At 42.9% G+C, this 20,727-nt stretch overlaps 1 protein-coding gene across 7 annotated transcripts in view; it reads right to left on the bottom strand.

Moving 5' to 3' along the window:
- Nucleotides 1-3,663: 3,663 nt before the first annotated feature.
- ebf3b (EBF transcription factor 3b) overlaps nucleotides 3,664-20,727 on the bottom strand; it is a 74,152-nt gene continuing 57,088 nt past the window's right edge. For 3 of the 7 annotated variants that reach the window (XM_053874696.1, XM_053874697.1, XM_053874698.1), the window contains exons 11-16: nucleotides 13,937-14,025; nucleotides 7,611-7,676; nucleotides 7,162-7,333; nucleotides 6,336-6,521; nucleotides 5,175-5,342; nucleotides 3,664-4,112 (exon numbers count right to left, since the gene is read on the bottom strand). In XM_053874696.1, the coding sequence (XP_053730671.1) occupies nucleotides 4,081-4,112; nucleotides 5,175-5,342; nucleotides 6,336-6,521; nucleotides 7,162-7,333; nucleotides 7,611-7,676; nucleotides 13,937-14,025 (713 nt within the window). In that variant the 3' untranslated portion in view covers nucleotides 3,664-4,080. The remainder of the gene's footprint in view (nucleotides 4,113-5,174; nucleotides 5,343-6,335; nucleotides 6,522-7,161; nucleotides 7,334-7,610; nucleotides 7,677-13,936; nucleotides 14,026-20,727) is intronic. The other 4 variants (XM_053874699.1, XM_053874700.1, XM_053874702.1 and 1 more) reach the window with 2 other exon arrangements.

Below are 20,727 nucleotides of genomic sequence, written 5' to 3'. Positions count from 1 at the left end.
GTCCTTCCGTGACAGGAAAATGGGTTTAGTCGTTCCAGAAACCTTGGCTAACGCTAACTGTTGTTGGAGCAGTCTTACATGGAAGCGCTGCAGAAACAAACTTCAGCAATCCCCAGTGAAATGGCTTCCTCTGTGACACGCCAACAAATAAGTGTTGTTGAGCCAAAGAATGCAAACTTTTGCCTACTTTTACCTGGAGGTATCTTGTCTTCACAGCAGCTCCACCAATAACAGAATGGCGGCAGTAAACTAGATGGGGTGGTTCTTTTGCTTGCAACAGAATTGCTCCAAAATGGTCGGACAAATTTTAATAAAACTTTCACAATTGCTTCAAAAATGGTGAATTGGAGTTGCAAGTTTGCACTGTCTCAGCACTTTTGTTGTTTATGTTCAAGGTATTTCCGTTCTAAGGATTGCAAATACTGTATATTCCAGACTATAGAGTGCACCGTAGTGTTAGCTGCACCCACTAAATTTAAGAAGGAAACTAGATCTTGTTCATACACAAGCTGTGGGTGCAGTGGTGCTGTCTGTGTCGTAGAAGTCTACATTAAATTGCATTTCTACACTTATATATATTTTTTTTAAAAGCAAATGACCTCACATTGTTTTGGTTTGTTTATTTTATTTTATTTTTTAATAATGCAATAAGTCAATGTCTTTTCTTTTTTATTATTAAATTTTTATTTGGAAAGTTCTTAAAGTTCTTCATTTTACTGGCTTTTAGTACCAATAGTGTTTGTGAAGTATAAATCACATTGTTTTATAGATTAAGTGGCCAGTCAGTGTCAGATCAAAGTCCCACTTTTGGAGTCTGTAGTTCTTCCCTCCGTACTTCAGGGCTGCAACAACAAGCCGCATGTACTCGACTATTGAATTAGATGCTATGGGGTTCATGCTGTGGCGAGTTGTGATGTCATCACTGTCTTCTCTCTGCATGTCGGAGTCAGCAGAATCCGCAGTGGGAGGAGAAATGATAGGTAAACATCAAACCATTGAAACCCCATTTTGACAACTGAAAATTTAGCACAGGTTTTACAACAATTTGTGTGTACTTTTTTTTTTTTTTTTTTTACATATGAACAACAACCATGTGTCTGACTAGTTAACTAATTGATAGAGTTTGTCAGTGACTAGTCGACTATGGAGATTGCTGGAGCCCTTCCATGCTTAGCACTCGGGTTTCCTCCCATGCATTGAACTTTATCTGTGTTATTAAACGTGAAAGCCAGCACCAGTACGTCTGATGAGGAATGTCAACAACCAACAAATGAATGCGTTGTTCATGTCAAAATTCCATCGCCATATGACGCAGTTGGGCTTAATAAGTTGAATAAATACATCCGGAGGGACGACCTGAGTTATAAATGAAGAGTCACTCTGTAATGGAGATGCCAAATACGAACGTGTGCTTTTAATCCAGATAATGCAATGTCAGGAAGTTATTGTTATCAGACGGCGTTTGGATTGTCCGGGGAATGATTTGAGGCACAAAGAGGCAGCAGCTGAAAATGTAATGGCTCTTTTGAGTGTCCCTGTCCTCGCTGCTATCAGCGGCTGCGGGGCGCGGAGAGATCTGTGCATGAGGGTTGACATCATGAGCTGTGATATGCTGATTGCCGCGCAGGTCGCCGTCGTTTAATTGTGCATTAAAGGGAGCGCTGGCCTCGGACAATGCTCCCTTGATGAGAAATTGACATATTGTGACCTGCTCTCCATGACCACTCTGATAAGACGCTCAGTTGTTTTTAAGGAGAGCCGCTATTCTTCCCTCAAACACTTCTATCCTTCTGTTTGACCCACTTGATGAGTATAGATTTCACTTCGCCCCCCCCCCCTTCTTTTCATGGCTCAAACTATGAGAGGTTCAAAACGATACCAGCTCTTATAGACAAAGGATAACCTTGCTCATTCAATGTATCGATTCTTTATTAACTAGGTGGCTTAATGCAATGAAATGAGGGATTTGAATGAGCCCCATTTGGGCTGCTTTGAATAAAAAAAGCTGTTTATGAATGACTACAATGAAGCTTTTGAAGCACCACAGATGCAGGATACGCTGATACAAAGACCAGTCCGAGTGTGTCACAATGTCAAAGTGCTTTGCGGCAAAAAATATGCGTAAGAGCAGTTTTCATCTTTTATGGATGTTACACTTTTCCACAGATTTCAAAACAGTTTTCTCTATGGCAAAGTCTAAACACTACAACTTACAGATGAAACACATTTTTTTTTTTCTGTTCAGTTTGTCAGCCACTTGAACTGAAGAAGTCCACAGTTGAGGAGCTATGGTGTTTTTACTGAAAATTTTAATAAAACATCACTTATCCATGTCTGTTTCCATTCCAAATGTTGACATTTTTAAATGTTCTTCCCTGTAAACACATGTAAGCTATGTGGCAGAGTCATAAGTGGTGAGTAAAAATGACTTCTATACATTCTACAAAACAGAAAATAATACAACCACAAATGGAGTGTCTTTTTTATCTCCAAGGTTGTCCCTCATGCACATTAGTCTCTATTGGATCTTAACAACTATCATATGGGTCACAAACAATTTATTTGACAATACAACCAACAAAGTTTTCTCCAAAATGGTCTGTATAGATAATTTAAAATCATTATAAAAATAAACAATGAAGTTTGACTTCCTGGTTAAAAAAAAAAAAAAAAAACTTGGACAGAGAGCCTTGACGGAATAACACAAAATCTTTGAGGATACACGTGAAGTATATGCACATTGCATTTTATCAAATACAAAAAAAAGAAACAAATGAAGGCAACAGTTCTTGGCTGAATTATCTGTGCTGCATCACTATATTAAGGGCATGACGATTAATACATACATAATGAAAAGCAATATACAAAATTTCAGAGATAAATACATTATTTATAGTTGATATGTTACAAAATTTCCCTCAGTGAGCGCAAGTGTGTGTCGGAACAGAAATATGACAATGAACTACTTCTACATTCTCAATGGGTTTTGTTTTTCTTTTTTTTTTGTTGATCTAAAAGAACATGAAAAAGACAGATGTATAAATATTTAGCACAAGTTTGGCAATATCACAATAGTCTACAATTTTTTAACCACATATAAAACACAGAGGGGAGTCGGAGCTAGAAGGGGGAGACTGCTCCTCATCAACAAGAAACAGACTTCACAGTAGCCTAGGAATGCATTATTATACAGTGCTAGCAAAAAAGTTGAAAAAACATGGCAAAACACACTTGCTTAAAAGGAAGCTCTAGACATGGAAGTACATCATATTCATCAACAAGAGCAGTGTTTTTGTACACGTCAGTGTGCTTGTTGAGTCAAACAGGATTTTTTTCACTTTTGAAGATGATTTCTAGCTACAATAAATTACAAAATTTAATTTAAAATGCAGGAATGACACATGATACAACCACCCAGCCCCAGCCCTCCCCCCCCTTTTTGCCAACCCCTCCATCAATTTTTCTACATTATATATCTCTTATATTTTTCCAGTCAAGATTCAAACCAACTTGGCCCCGGTGTCTTTTTCTCACACATAAAAATACAAAAAAAGTCACATTATAAAGACGCACAACTGTTGTGAATCTATTAAAAGTGAAACTGGAACAGAAAAAAAAGGCTGAGGCAAACGAGTTCATTGGCAAATGTTCTGTACATCAGTGTTTTGTTTTTTTTCGTTTTTTTTTTTTTTTTTTTTTTCCACTTTACAACCAGATGGTGAGTCCACAGAGTCCTTTCCAGTATTGAATGTGTGGTTGATTGGACGTGTCCAAGGCCAAAAGCACGACTCGACAAGTATAGAAAATAAACCCTTCAGCGTCCGGTGTCCTCGTCAAGGGGGAGAGAAAGGAAATCCCACAGAAAAAATATATAGATTGTTCCTTGTGAAATATGTTTTTTCTGCAGGTTGTAAAAGTCATTTTTAAAGAAATGTTCTTTTTTTCTTCATTTCGAAAAAAAACAAAACAAACGGAAACAATTAACTATACAATACACCAGCGTTCTGCTGTGTGCTCATGGGCAAGTGTCCCGTGAAGTGGTAGTGAGTAGACTGGTGCTTGAGATGAGGAAAGTGCATTTTACATTGGTGGCACAACCAGGCCGGACATGGCTGGAAGCAAGAGAAAGAGACACAACATTAGCCCAGAGGATCAAACGAGAGCGTAAATATTTAGAGTATTGAAATTTTGCAGCTAAGTGAGTGGCAGTGTGTGGGTGCGTGATTGGATGCGTGTGCCAGTGCCCTGTCGCGTGGCTCGTCCCTTTAACGGGAGTCCGAGTCCCTCCCTCCTGCTCTGACATTTCGGCCCCTCAGCACACCAGTCTTGCTATGTGTGATATTTCTCCTGGTGTCGGGCTAATGGCAAACACCGGCCCAGACTCCCCGGAGACGGCTGCTGTGGTGACGGCCGAGCAACAACACGGTCACTTCCCACAATGCTACAGCTCTACACTCTCCTCTGATTCTTTTTCTATCGCTTTTTCATCTTCCGCTCGCAGCATCTCAGTCCTACATGTCCCTGAGTCTCGGCGCCATTATCCAAAAAAAAAAAAAAAAGAAAGAAAAAAGAAAAAAAAAAGGATCAAAGGTAGCTTCCGTTATTTTACCATCTGCTGAGGATATCATTAGCAAGCGCACCTCACCCTGCCAGTTTATATATTCCGTATTTTCACACGTTTTAACAATTAGCCGACTAGTGAACTGCCGGGATGATGTACGATTATATTGCTCTGAGTGTATTTGTAGAGTCATGGTTGAAATGCTTTTAAGTTTGCCAGCACAGATGATGGCAAGGCATTGCTCATTAATTTCTGCACAACATGTATTAATAAGTATGAACGTGTAGCAAGATGAACTTTAATTTCCCACTTCATTAAGCCCAATGTTATTAATCTTGGGGCACGCAGACTTCGGCTAAGCTTGTTTTCAAAGCAATCATGTCGGTCGTGACACATGCACAAAACCTAATAAACATAATTACTAAAACAATTCTGGCAGGGTCTTGTCTTGCGACATCGGAGGGGATCATTTGTACGAAAGGGCAACAAGGATGTTTGTTTGTGTGTTGACATGAGTTGTGTGTGTGTGTGTGTGTGTGAGTGCGAGTGGGTGCGTGTGAAGGTGTAAATTGGCCTGTCAAAATGCATATATTTGTAATGATTAATCCCTCACCAAACCGGACAGAGGCCTGAGCAGCGGTATCTGACCAGTAGTCCGTAGGGAAGGGATGAGGGGGTGAGGGGGGCTCACCTTGCAGTCCGTTGCCGTTGGCGCTGGTGCATGAGGGGGGTGGGGAGGCCTGGGGTCGGACCACAGGGGCGAAGGCGCTCTTTTGTTTAACTGCAGAGAGGACAGGGAGGGAAAGGAAAGGAGGGAGGGTGAGAGTGAGAACGTGCTGTGAGTAGTGGAGGAGAGGGAGAGGGCAGTTAAGGTAAGGTCGGGATAGTATTACTGCCAACGGCGGGGGGCAACATCGCCACTCGCTAGGGTGGGAATCACACGAAAAGTAGTCCACGATAGGGCGGCGACTGCTACTTGGACTGTCAAGACAACTAACCGACTGTCATGTTTGTATGTATACATCTTTGATCGTTGATACACAAGTTTTGATCTCAAGTTGCAGATGAAAAAAAAAAAAAGATTAAATCGTACACTGGAGAAACTTGCTGTTGTTGTTTTGAAGCAAAGAAGAAATGACTGGATGAGAGGGGAAAAAAAAACAAAAAAAAAAATCCAACATTAACAGAGGACATCATTGATGCTTTTATCTTGTATGGCTTTTATATAGGTTCCTATATTTGCGAGAGATGCGTGACTTAAATAATTATGCCTGCCAACTCAGAGTAAGCTCTTCACCACCAGTTACTCAACTTGCAACTTTTGTTTCTTTTCACTAGTTTTGAGCGTCATAAAAGATAACACAATGTAAACAGTTCCCTGCTCGTACTGTAATCTCTGCATTTTATACGACTTTTTCGGCTGCTAACTTCCTTCCGTCAGACCTGCTCACGATACCTTCCTGCACTGATCTGTTTTCCACCCACCCTCAGATGTCACGAAGACACCCCCCCACCCCTCCCCAGAAGGAATTCCAGCAGCACTTGGCGCAAGCACACATAAAACAATTCCTACTTATGTCCTGTAGTGTGGGTTTTGCTAAATACTCACCATGCCACTGCAAATGAACAGCAGCGGTACATTATCAGCTAAAAAAAAAAGCCTTATAACCCCTGTCATAAGTGATTCACTGAAGTGAAAACAAATGTGGCAACTGGAATTAAATCAGCAGCAGTTTAGTGCTACTGCAGCGTGTGGCTGTGGCAAGCTACTCACTTCCATATGGAGAGTTGGCAGAAGATCCGTTGAGGAACCCAGGGGAGCTTGGCACTCCCAGGTTCATGCCGGCATTGCCGTAGCCATTCATGCTGTTGCTGACGGTGTTGTAGCTCGACTGCTGTGGGGTGCTGCTGGAAATGTAGCCCCGGGGGGACACGCTGCTGGTGTTTCGGCTGTAGCCCACTGGATAACAGGGATGGAAGATGACAGGAGGTATTTGTTAATTTCTTAAGTTCATCTGATATTTCGCACAGATCGAAACACGGCGGTTGCAACGACGCGTTCCTTACAGATTCATCATTTATCATCTGAACTATATGTACATTTGAAACCAAGCAAAATACTAGCACAACCCACGTTGCTTACATGTTAAATCACTTTACTTTTCACTGCTTTTTGTACACTAAATACTTGTGCTTCGAAAAAAAAAACTTTCCATGACATCTGATTTAACTTTTGATTTCTTTGTTCCCAACACTGTATTCATTATCATTCATGCATATTCAGATCACTACTCGAAATAAATACAGAGGTAAAGTCAAGTACTTTGGGGATAGCAGCCTGATGGAATAGTTTTATCAGCACTTGCTCAGATAATATTCATCCGGATAATAATTTGTACTTAATATGACACTTCACCAAGTGGAAATTGGTCACTCTGTGTTTGAAAGGTGAGTCTATTAATTTTCACATTTTAATGAGTCAAACAGAAGTAATTTCCCCTCATTTGGCTGCAAAGCCCCAGGAATTCCCGGGAGCGCCCCCCCGCAGGCCCCTTGACCACACTTTTGAGACTCCCAGATTCAGAGCCTAAATCTCGTACCTTGGTCGTTCCCTTGTGACTCAGACACGTTGACTGCTAGCTGGCTGCTGAAAGAGTTAACTCCCATCATGCCGTGGGAGGCAGTGTTAGCGAGAGAGGGGATCTGGTTGTGGTTGCGGGGAACGCTGTAGAGGGCCTCGGCGATGTCAGCTGCCCTCTTCAGAATGATCTCCTGAGAAGCGAGCAGAGAAGGCAGAGGTTCTGTTATGTATGTGTTTGTTTATAGCTGTGTGTTTGAAGCATAGTTCATGGCTATACGGTTAGCTTACATCACATGTAGCCTACATTTCTCCAGATATAGTGATGAAAATGCCCTTTGGAGATCCTGCCTGCAAATGTCTCTTGTTTCAGTGAAAGGAGAGAATTGGCTGTCGAAACTGATGCGAGGATACAGAGGTTGCCGTATCGGTGTGCAGGTGCTCATTCACGTTTTGGCTCTTCCTTCTTACCTGATTGTTGTGGGGCATCCCATATAGAGCTTCCACGAGGTCCGCCGCCCTCTTCAGTAGCACCTCCTGATGAAGACAAAGCAACAAAATTGTGATTTGGGATCCACTCTGGAAACCTTTGTGGGGCTAAATAAGGGCGGTCCTGATTGGAGAGGCTGCGTTGATGCGGGCCGACCACTTTTGCTCCGTCCAAGCATGCAGAGCTGTGAATAATGTTCCCTATCTTAATTAAACTGGCATGGTCCTTTAAAAACAACACCTCACCCTTGATTCGGGGCTCCATGTTTGCTCCCGAGTTCAGCACTGAGCACCCCTCTCCACAGAACAATAAAGTGAATTAGCTCTGGGTTAATCTAGTTCTGTTGTAATGACATTAAGGAATTTTTCAATTAACCTCTTTGACTGGCTGTTGCAAAGGACTTCACAAATGACTTCCCATCCAGCAAGAGCTGGGTGCGTGTGCCTTGGGGACACGGATGCTCGGGATGTGGTCTTATCCATGTCTGCATGCTTGCCCCTGCTTGACAATGCGGATTAGTTGTGTTGCTTTGGCTCTTAACACTTGAAAATGAGTTGGCCGTGTTTCCCGCTCGCCCCACTCTATTTCGGGGCTAGGTGGGGTTTGGCCCGTTCCTGTGTCTTTATCTGCTCTTTGAATTCAGCACTTACAATTAAATCCCTCTCAAGCAGCCAAACGGCTCCTCTTTGTTTTGGTATCATACGGAAGGCACTCTAAAAGCCCCTCTTGCCCTTTTGGAGTGCATTTAATCTGACAAAGGCAAGTTGCAGACATGGTCGCGACGTGTGTGCCTTCGAAACATTTGCTTGTTGTCACCTGCTGTAGAGCGGAGATTTGTCGAGTGTGCTGTTAGAAACCCAGTTAAAAGCAATGCAAATCTGTCACCAGAAACATCTCAGATGGTGCTTGTTTTCTTCCCACATTCGCCGTGTTTTCTTTTGCAGGCCTTAGTAATTTGTCTGAAGTGTTCCATCACTTGGCAATAGCAGCGCGGGATTAAGACGGCAGCTGCCGTAAATGAATGTAAACACAGCCTTCGCGCCTTCAAACAGCGGCCTCCAAGACTTGGCCTGCATTTGCAAAGCGCGCGGCGTATGTAGTGTGTGTATGGCTCCTTTCATCCTGAGGAGCATATCTACCACAGCCCTTGATTTATCAAGATGAATCACTGTAGAAGCCACTTCCAGCATGTGCCATGCTCTCTTATAGAAACATATCGCTTAATCCACCCCAAGTTAGCGGATGGGTGGCTCTTAGAATGGGCATTTACCTCTGAAATTGGTGTGTATGCTCAACGTTGCATGCATCTAGTTTGCATACAAATAAAGAATTATGGTTGTCGTGCGGCAGGTAGACTAAATGAGAGGACCAGCTGTCTTGGTGTGTTCTCATCAGGCAGAACAGATTCCGCGCTCTCTCGTGCTGAGTGAGATAAAGTGGTTTTCTTTCTTTTTGTCTGCAGTTAATAATTACCAATAATCTATTCTATCATATTTCAAGATCTCCTACATGGCTCTCAATTTTAAACAACAATTAAAGCAATTAAGACCGTCGCGTTCGCCAGCCATGTTTCATTCTCCGTAAAAACGTCCGCTCCCTCCTTGTCCATATGGTACTGTGCAGCAGTGACATAAGGACAGCTTGCGGAGGGAGAAAAGGGAGGAGAGGAGCCGATATTGCCTCTCATCCTTAATCTGTCGTTTACCGCGTGGCGTCTTAACTAACCAAGCTGAGTCGCGCGGCTATGCTTAAGTGGCAGTCTAGTCATATCCGAGGATGATGAGAAGTGCTGCACCCAATCAAGGGAGAAGTTTGTTTTCTTTCTGACGAGACGCTTTCATGCGTATCGGCTCATGCTGTGAATACGATTAGCGCGGAATGGCGTTGCGAGGGCATTTCCATGTAAATCTCAATCCTACTCCGGAATAAGTGTAATTGGCTTTCTTGTCATGGAGACATATCAGAACAGCCCATGCTAAATTGAAACAATTAAAGGCCTACAATGATTTCTCCTGTTCTGTGACAAACGCGTGACAGATTCTGCCTATTCTTCGCGCCGCTCCGCATAAAGGTCTCGTGTTCGACAACTGTTTGCACGGGGCTGCGGCGCAGACAAATCGCCAAAGACTTGCGCCGCGTGCCCAACCGCTAATAATGATGAGATATGGCCTGCCCAGATGTGATTCCTGCAGCCGCAGATTAACGTGGATGTTGTATTTATATGATATCGCAGTTAATAGAAGAGGGCCTAGGTTATGTAGCTTGGAGTGCTAATGCCATTATAAAACTGTAAGGCAATTACTCTGTTAGCTCTAGCCCCAGGTAATGAATGCATTTAGAAGCATAGGGCCATTAGACGAAGGTACTTCAAAGAGCACAGGAAGAGAGATTCATTTAAATACATGGGTAATTGCTTGACATGAGCACATTTGTAATATTTTTCTCCTGGTGGAGTTCAGCAAGAATGGCCCGTTTTGGTGGGGAAACAAAAGAATCCAAGGCAATCAGCTTCATAATAAAACAATATTGAGTTTTCCACTTTTAATTTCATAATGAATCTCATTTGTTACAGAAGAGCGAAATTGAGTGTGATATAATGTGATATGCAGTCTATTTGTCCATTACTGCCAGAGGGCACAACGTGCCATTATAAATTGTCTTTTTTATATTATGAATGGAAAATTGTTTTATAACAAGATCTTAAAAAGGAGGGTGAATTCCAAAGTCTCCCTGCGCTTAACGCGACGCCCGCAAACCAATCTCCTTTCTCATCACTTGACTGCTCACACTTATTACTTTCATATTCACCCTGGACTTTGCATTGAATTTTTATATCTCCACTCCTCCCACAGGGTCAGACTGTCATCTACGATGTTGTCTTAGAATTACGAGGTAAACTTCAATCAGAGGCAGCTTCCCCCCTTTTTTCTCTGTGTAGCAACAATATTAGTGTGCATCCCTTGCTATCCATGAGCACTCCCATATTGGCTTTCTGTCTCCTTACAATTACCACGTGTCTTACTGGTCCCAGGGAGAAGGCTGGTGGAAATCAATAGCGCAGTAATATTATCAACTGGAGGGTGAAGTCATGGGAGGGAGGGGTAAGAGGCGGTGAGTGGGCTTGGTGTCGATTTGCCTTTCTGCTAATGCACACCGTGCGTCCTCCAGCTTTATCTTCTTTTTATAGAGTTTCCCTGCTTCACCTGCACCCTCGTAATGGCGTCTCTCTATATGCCGCGTCTGTTCTCATTCCAAATGTACACGCAAGCCTCAGCCCGCCGCCGGCTCTTTTATTGGGAATGTGCTTTTGACCCCGAGAGCTGACCCTCAGATGGCAAGCTTAACAATGACGAATCACTTGGTGGGATCATTTACATGCCCCCTGAACCCCATATTTGGGTCCATTAGAGAGCAAATCAAATATTTATGTTGTTTATTGGAAGTGCAGGGTTTCATCTCACTCTGTGATTGTTTCATGCAAAGGTTGGGAGGCTGCGCTATATTAAGTGTATGCGCGGCCAGGAAACTAATCTTGGCTTTGGTATCAAAATCCGTCTTACAGCTGACAACACCATGTATTCGGGGGGAGAAAGTCTCTTTGTTTTTGTTTTTTTTTGTTTTTTTTTTTGGTCTGTTTGTGGTTCAAATGTAGCATTTTCACCACTCCATCCCAGTTCAGGGTCCCAACAATACATGTTATTTTAGCAAATGGCGCTCTTATTACCCATAAAACTAATGAACACAGCAAGTATCTTCTTTTACTTGATTTATTAAGAAGACAATTCATTTTTCATTCATTTATCACGCCATTTTAATGCCTGAAGAAAATAAAATAAAGTGGGAAACATCTATTACCCACAATAATCTCCTTATTCATATGTGTATTTGCAGCACATTATCCAGTAATTATTAAGTAATTATAAAGTATTCATTAGTGTCTTGCTAAGACTAAACTCTAGACTCGAACGAAACGATATTGTCATGTATGTGGCCAGTAATTTGGAATATTTATTCGCTTTTATGCTTTGCACAGTTGGACCCGACTGATCTTTAAATATTTAAATTCAATTTTATATTACATGAAATTAATTCCAGATCTTGAGTCAGCTCTTGTTGTGGTGTCTCTTTCTGTTTTGAGGATCTGACTGATCGACATTCGTGTGGGTGGGTGTGTTGTCTTGTGGGTCACTGAGTGGGCAGTTGTTTTTGGGGGTTATTTTTCAGAGCTGTTTGTGACCTCCACAAACAGAGTTGAGCTGTCATTTCATCTGATTTCAGTTGGATCCTTGATGGTGTGTTTATGGGATTTGCCCCTAAATAATGACTGGTCATCCACCCATAACGCATCACAAATACGATGCGTATTTGAAGGAGAAAATATAAAAGCGGATCTTCTGTTAAATATTTGATGAATACTCTCATGATAATAAATTCAGTTCATTTGTTAAATAAAATCCTGGAGTCTTTCTTGTGTTGAACTCCACTGTAGTTCTGGCACGCCATTCGTCAAAACTTTTGAGGTGAACCCCTAGTGTTAATCTGATAATGTCAACGGCTCTTTAAAAGCAGTCACCCGGATATGAAAGCTGAGTAATATACCTCGTGGTTTAAGCCCACAGTTAAAATTGGAGCAACATTTCATGTCAGGGTGTTGTTCCCCGTCTCCACGGGGACGGAGTCTAATTGAAACACTTCATATAGTGAGCTGAGGACTCGCTGTGATGTGCTGTTTCCCCGCATCGCCTTGGTCAAACATCTATTGCCACCACACAGTCTGTTCTTTATTAAATTGTCCGTTGGACGTTAATGATATTGCTGTGTTGCATGCTGGGATTTAATAGGTGAGGTCTTTAAAGGCTTTACAGTATTATTAAAACTCTGAGGTGGCCGCCACTTTACTGCCTGCCGAGGGGTTTTGAATTTACTAATCAGTCATATTATTACACATGACACATCTGGAACGTCAGAGCGGTTACTGGCAATTACAGAGATTTTATCAATAGGAAATAGAAAGACGAGGAGAATCAAAGGAGTTAAAGAGACTCAAAGACTTTCCACACAGAGGGAGAGCAAATTATGCACCTTACTTTTTCATGCTCTATCAACAAAGCCGCCCCCGTTTTAAGGTGCCGCACCAGTTCGCCGAAAACCGATGTGGCAGTCCGCACCCCGAGTTCAAAAGAAAACAATAAGAAAGGCGCAGCATAATAACACACGCTCTTTGTCTATTAGCTGCAGTAAGACGAGGGGGTTTACGGCACAGGGTTCTGTAAACAAAAGATTAAACCAAATCGAGCTGCAGAAAATGAAAGGAAAACATGAGTGGGGTAATGAGGGCGCCGACGTCGTTTCTGACCAGATTACCATCTCCTCAGACTACTGGAGAGGAAAACGTCTGATTGAGCTATTTTACCACACAGAGAGTTTACGCCTCTCTCCACACACAAAAACCAATATCATTACCACGCTGGTTAGTGGGCAAAGCCACATATGTGCAGCAAAGCTGTTAGGGTTTAGGGTCACGGTGCTCTGCGTTAATGGGGATTGTTGTTCTGTTTACTTGTCGACTTTTAAAGGAGCTCTGGAATTTAAAATTGCGGCGACTTTGAGTTTGTCTGGTATGGAACCTGGTGTTATCATCGTTTCATTCGTTCAGACGCCAAAGACTTTATCGATGGCATCAAGGCGGCACTTCATTTTAAGGCAAAAAAGGGGACTAGATTTATGAGAACCTCGACTGAGCATCTCCTTTAGAGCATTGCTAGTTTAATTACAGTCTGAATTCTCTAACAGATAAAACGATTAAAGTCTATCGCTAAAATACGGGCAGTAAAAGCAACACTTTCACCTGATACTGGTTGTGTTTGGGATGTAATGGATCTATGTTTGATTTGGTTGTTCTCTGGCAGTAAGGGTGCGACAGACTGACTTTTTCTGAAGTGAAGTTCGTATAACACTGCATGTGAAGTCTATGACTAAAGATGATTTTCCAAATATAGAGTAATAGAAAAACTATTTGGAAACTAAAGACATTCAGTAAATAAATGCAAAATACATCATGAAAAACAGAGAAAATATCAAACAATATAAAGGATTATTTCAGGATTGTTATTTGATTTTGAGTGAAAAGATGGCACTTCATCAGATGAATAAGATGGGAAAACTATGGGATGTATCGGGGTACTCATTCACCATATTTCCGATTCTTCGACATCCAAACTGAATTATTTGGGACGGTGCAGTTATTATAACCCAGACTGCACCGCCTTGCCGTCTCTTCCCTCCATGCAGCAGAGAGTTCACTGACCTTTGGTAACCTCTCTGGGTCACCGGGGTGTCTGGGGATGACCTTCTGCAGCCTCTGGAATCCATAGTCGATGGTTGGCTCGTTCAGGGCTGGAAGACAGACAGACAGACACGAGAGTGAGCGTCCGTCCTCTTCTTGAAAAGTCATTCTGGAATTTCGAAGAATCCCGCCGGAGTTGTTTAGTGATGGAAAAGACTCTTCTGACACTTGTGTTATTCCATTCACAACCATAATGACCTACATCAGTCGAAGACGCCTTCATCGAGGGACCCTCCCCCTTTTTATCTGCTTGGGAATATTGACTAAAGCAAACTACATCGCCAGGTCTTTTAATCTAACAGAGCTTTAATAATCTGTGAAAGGCCGTCCACACATTGATCTAGTGTAAGCTGCTGTCATTTCACCCTTCTGCGCCAACTGTACTGCAACACTGGGCCCGTGAAATACGACGGCGGATCCCTAGGAGCCATTAATCTCTCCCACCCCTCAAATAGTAATCTGGGGCATGAGGCATATTGGGTGATGAATCAGAGGCACAAAGTAAATGAATCATAACCCAGACTTTGGTGAGAGCAGGGCGTTTTATGTCTGACAGTCCTAATGGGTAATTGAAGGCTTCCTTACAGCTCCGCCTGATTCTAAACAATCATGTGTACGGGACAAGCCGGGGGAAGGAGAGAGAGAGAGAGCGTGAGAGGGAGGGCAGAGGCGAGAGGAGGAGAGCGGTGTAAGGGGGAAGGAACGACTTAATAGAGAACATCACTTCTCAATGTAGATATCATTTTCAGGAGAGTAACTCTGGCGAGCGAGGCGCTTCATAAATCAATGGCTTTCTATGGAGACTAATAAGAAGTGCCTGCCTCTATTCATTGTTCAGCCTGTAATTTGGACCATCACTCATTACTCAGCATGTAATTTCAGCATTAACACCGCACAGCTCGCTGAACCTGCTGAACACCAGAGAAAACGGGAAAACGTCAACCGTGTACACACACAAACACACACACACACACACACACCATTCTCTATGGATTTCAAGGCACCCACGTTAGCAGGTTAAGTGTTGAGACAAGTCCAACGTTGACTGCGGCACCACCGTCAACCACTACGTCTGTATTTGATTTATAAACAATGTACTGCCATTTGTTCTTAGATGAGGACCGTCTGCAACTAAGGCTGTTTGTAGGTCCGTTTTACAGACGTAATTGAGGTGTGAAAAATATCAATACAGCAATATATCATGATCAATATTTTACATTTTTGCCAAGTTGTGCGTGAAATTCTCTATATTCAGTGCATTATTAAAGTGAAAACAAGAATTTTAAAGTCAGAGTTGTTTACTTGATGCACTTTTTCAACTTAAGTGTATTTGAACTTTTTTTTTGTTTTTTAACTTTCAGTGTTTAAAAAAGTACTTAAGTGAAAAGTTGCTTTCAATCAAATAGTTTTGACTTTTTTTTTTTTCTTTATCCGTTTTCAGTCATATTGTCTTTTATTTTTTTCATGATATATTGTGATACTATGGTATCGTGACGTGACTACTCACCTATCTGTTAACATGTTCATGTCCTCAACTTGAACTTGTTTGCTTGCACGTAGACTAGATTTTAGTTGATTGAAACCCACTCTCGGTGCACGCTGTGGAGTCTGACTTTATTCATGTTTCTTTCAGTTTTGTCTTGTCATCGCTGCTGTTAAATATTTCGGAGGGTGGAATGGCTCTCTGGCGGTTGACTGCGCGCAGCCACATACATGTCGCCAGGTGCACCGAAGCACGAACCGGGGAGCAGCGAGAAAATGAGCGTTTACATCTCCGACTCCTTCTTTTGTTCCCCCTTATCGAAAGGCACACACACACATCTATACTGTACCTACTCACGCATATAGAAGGAGATCATGTACTTACACTCGCGCACACAATCGAACACATGCACCGCGCCTGCAAAAACCTGACTACAGTAATTGCCAGTTGGAGCGTGATCAAATGGAGCAATTATGTGTTCAAGCATGGACAACACCGGCCGCTAATCGATATCAAGGATCTAGCTTGCAAATAAAGTGATATTCAGCCGTATTGGTCCGGCACACCTGACTAAACCCAACCTGGCGACGACATATACCTCTGGAAATCTGATTTGACATGTCATCATGCGTCCACCGAAGGTTCCGCTGCGGCATGTGGGGGAACACGCCGTCTTCTCCTTAATAAAGGATTGATCTGCAGTATTGATCGTACATGACAGGGCTGTAGTGAGGAATTTGCCCCCTTTCTTTTGTTATTTCAAACCCCCGTTTCTTATCAATGGCTGTCCCGTTGCTGTGTGTGTGTGCACGCGCTAGTGTGGTGCGAGAGTGAATGTGTAGCAGCCCTGCCAGACCCCGCTGCTCACTGTGATGTAAATTGTGTATGTGTAAAAAGCACTCCATAATCAGGCCATCCATCATCAGAGGCTGTCAGTGGGCTCTCTCTGGGTGATACATCACGCGCTCCTGTCCTCTGCCTCAGCTGGGGCCTACACAACCCGCCAGGCATGCTGGGAAAACAGCCGGGTAGACGCGGAGTACAGTACAGGACCTCGGTTGGAAGAGGTGTTGGGGCTGACATGTCTTTCCAGTGATAATGACGCCCCGCTGTAAAGCTTTAGAAGTCAGCGGAGAAGCGTCCGAATGCAACTCGATCGCATACAAGGCTGAAACCGTCCACAGACGTGACACTTCAAAGTGGTTATTTTGCACGGCGTCCTGCAGTCGCGTCGCTCAGCCACTATGTCCGCATGTCGCCATCTCATCTATCATGGAGATGATCTTTGTAACAACCCCGGCGTAATGAAATTGGTGACACACACCGCCATCTGCTATTGATTTCATGCAAATGCTTTTGACAGCTGATGGAGACTTGCATTAGCGCTAAACGGTGCTGTCAGTTGATGAGTTGACAGTTTTGTAGTCGTCGCATGTACACTGGTGCAGACAGACACAGACAATGTCAATAATCCTGTAAGAGCTGCTGATGATATATACTGAGCACTTATATCCAATCTGGGGAGTGAATGTGCTGGGAGTGTATGCAAGGCTCCGCTGGTGAAGGTTTCCTTCCTCGGAGCAAAAGATTTTCTTTCATCTGCTGAGCTTCTACAAGAATCATTGGAGCTTCTCTTAGTTTTTCTCGCGCCACACACGTTGACAGCAGCTGCTCTGTCTGTTTGTGATCGCGACTGCAAAATGTTATTGTCCTCTCAAGATATCAGTCACAGCAACACTACTCCTGAATAAACCTGTTAGCTTCCCATCAGCCGCACAAAGTGATGATTGTATTCCGCTGATTCTCAGCTAGTCAGGGTTGCAGGGGCGAATTAAAATTTGTTGAATGGCATCGTGGGGACTTGAGATTACTACCCAATGTTAATTTTTTTTCAACCTATATTGAGACCAGCGACTGTCAATCATTTATTGTTAAAAACCTTAAACAAGAAAAGATTTTTATGTAAAACATTGGGGAAAGTTACAAACATAAGTCAAGTTGGAAACAATAATGCAAGAAATCCCTTTCAAAAAAATAAATGGCCAATTCAAAGTTGCAAAATAAGAGTAAAATACTACACAAGAATGAAATAGAATCCTGGATGAATGTTGTGATTTTCAAACGATGGCTTGACCTTAAAACTGCTGTTAACTTTACTGTCTTGCAAAGATATTACGGACAAATCTTTGGCGCCCTTGGATGACCTCACACATACCGAAAGGACCATGGCTGCAGGGGTGAGGCGATGGAAGCAGCATCCCTCCCTCACCCTTACCTCACTGGTGTCAGGGCGCTTGGTGGCTGCACGGAAACATGAAACCCTCCACACACATCCCATAAATCCAACGCTGGGTGGGGAGTCTAGCCAAAGGGGAGGAGGGACCGAAGAATGCGGGGGATAGAGCTGGGGGGGAGGAGGTATGATAGGGGGGTCGCTGGCACGTTCCAGTCACGCCCGCTTCCCGGCCCGCGGCCAATCAATACCACTTTCCTGTTTTAGAGGCGGGTAATTATGAGGTGGAGAGATTGTGTGACCTCTCACCCCTGCTGCATTACTCGCCTGATATTAAGATAAATTGCCTGATTTTGGGTAAACATATGCTGCAATTCAAACTGTCAGCACTGGTTTGCTCAGGGATAATTTGTATTGATCTCCTGGCTTCTTCCCCATTTTGCTTACTGACCTCACGGATAATTAGAGAGAAAGAGACACGGCGAGCTACGGCAGGCCTCGCACTAGAATACTGGGCAGCACAGATGAAGAGCACAGGGACCAGCCAACGTAATGGGCTCATACCATTTTCATTTTTCTCTCTCAACTTTAGACAGGTTACACTAATGTCCTAATATGCCACTTAATTGCAATTTCCTCATTCACTCACATCCCATATGTAACATTTCAGCACAGTACTTTTTTTTGGTTAAATAAGTGAATTAAACCCACATTAACGCTGGGCTCAAACAACTTTTTTTTTTTTTTCAGCGTTAATATTGAGTGGTTTTATTTTCAGTTGACAATAAGAGGCATTTAAATAATAGCAGTGCAAACACTGAGGGTTTCTGATCTCATTCTGCCACTTAAACATAACATTAATGGCATTATTTCATCACTTTAATGGTTTATTATTTCATTTTAAAGTCAATTGTATTTCATAGTAAAGCTACCTGTGAGAGAAATTAGGGTTCCAATGTCCAATTTTGAGGAGGGGCATCACACTCGGAGCACGCACACTCACACCAATGTCATAGAATCTTCTGATATTAAGGAGGAATAGAAATTATACTGAGTCACTGTCCACAGCTCTGTTTACATTTTTAACTTAATCATCTTTTAGCCCTGGTGTTCATAATGTTAAAAACCCAAAATCATTCTTTGGCAGCGCATAAAGTTTGCAGACGATTGAATATTCTCAAAGAGTGATCATGTTTCTCCAAATGAGGAAATGGAATGCATGACCCGCTGTGCAGCTGTGACCATATAATTTGCCAAAATTGAGAATCACACATTCATGCAAGCACTCTCCGCCCGAGCGTCAGTAGCATTCCTCTGACTGGAATGTGCACTTCCCAATCTTATTTCAATCTGACGCCTTAATCTGCCCGTCCTTTCATGCCACCGGCACATTTTCTCCGAGAGCTCCTCTACCCGCCTCGGCTCAGCCACTTTACTTAAAATGTAGAGTGGATGGAGTGTACATGGCATCTGAGCAGGGTCCGCTGCTCCTTCGCGGTGTTCCCTAGAAATACGACATGAGTAACAGCGCTCCAGGAACGGTGTAACATGGCCGACTTTGGCAGCCAGAAGTGCTTACATGGCAATACACCTCGATTTGCCCGGGGTCCATATGGAAGTGGCTTTAGCAGATGTATTGACTTACAGTATCAGGGCATAAACATGGGGAAATGTTTGAGCAAAGCAGTAAATTTGAGGGAAATTGTTCCTTGTTAAGTCTGCGAGCCTGAATGGAGGCTTGCACCGAATACTAGCATTCCTGCCAGCCATTACAGCTTATTACGATAACTCTATCTTTCCAGGAGATAAAAACCTAGCCTTGTTGCCATTTGCCAGCTATTACTTTCGCTAATTATACTTAACTGCTTCGAGCTTATCTCCACTCCTCCTACACCATTGAGCAGTTATTTTTTCTTTCCCCTTAACACAAATTAGAGGTGGAGTGGGAGTTGGAAAAAGGGGGAGACAGATAAACAGCACCGGCAAGAAGTTCAGTCAAGTGTTATTGCGTTTGTGACTTGTCAAACAGAAGAAGTGATTCCTGGGAGGCACCTGCACTCTGTTAGATTCATACAGTTCAGGACAGTGTCGTCACACATCTGCCACGTCCACACTGCTTTCTTTCTGCAAAACATGCTCAGGTTTGACCTCCCCCTCATTTCCTGAGCGAGTTGGAAGTGCAACTGTTTGATTTGGAGGAGGACTGGAGACAATGACATCATGTTACCTATGGATTTATGGCTCCAGGACAATCCAGACTGAAGTGAGGTCAGAAAGACTACTTTTATCTACCACAAATGTGAGTTTGTGTGCGCAAAAAGGAACTTTTTCACAACTCTCATTGACAAACCGCCATTCTAAATTTAACCTTCCCATCTCAATTACAAGGTTCATAGAAAGCTTACCTCTACATTCAGTGGCCTTGGCTGTAGTTGGCAAACTCTGTGTTAGCACTAGCCTGAATGGACTAGGGCCATGCCGGACTCTGGATTCTTGTCAAAACCACAGCTGCTCTTAATTTTTGACTCGCAGAAGTATTCAATTCCCAACTATTGAGCTCTTTTGCTTTTGAAAAACATTACCTGAATTCTGCCTTAGTGCCCCTTAGGGAAATGGTCCAGCTGTGCTCGAAACTGGGAAATACCCATTTATGATGACGTCACCCACCGTGACCCACAGTCCACACTCCAAGATGGCTTCCCCGGATGTAGGCAGGAAGTAGAAACTTTGAATCAGCGAAATATGTCAAAAGCCTCCAGGGACAACAAGACTACCCGCAACTTTCAAATGACAAGACACACAACTACTCTGGTCGCTGATAGCTACATCTGTAGGTTTATGCTCAGTCCAGAAATGCAATTTCCTCCGGTTATGAGTTGAAACTTTTCGTACTACAAGACTGCAGCCAGCAAATCTTTACTATGGACTCAGCCATTAGACCTCGCTCTGCAGATGTCTCGCTGAGATGACTGGTGGTGGATCAATTCCGATTCCAGTAAATGTTACTATGACACCGTCATGCTGCTAATACTTTTA

Source organism: Synchiropus splendidus, chromosome 9 (assembly GCF_027744825.2).
Source record: "Synchiropus splendidus isolate RoL2022-P1 chromosome 9, RoL_Sspl_1.0, whole genome shotgun sequence".
Taxonomy (NCBI): Eukaryota; Metazoa; Chordata; class Actinopteri; order Syngnathiformes; family Callionymidae; genus Synchiropus; species Synchiropus splendidus.
Note: the sequence above shows the minus strand (reverse complement) of the source record. Positions and strands in the feature narration are given on the sequence as shown.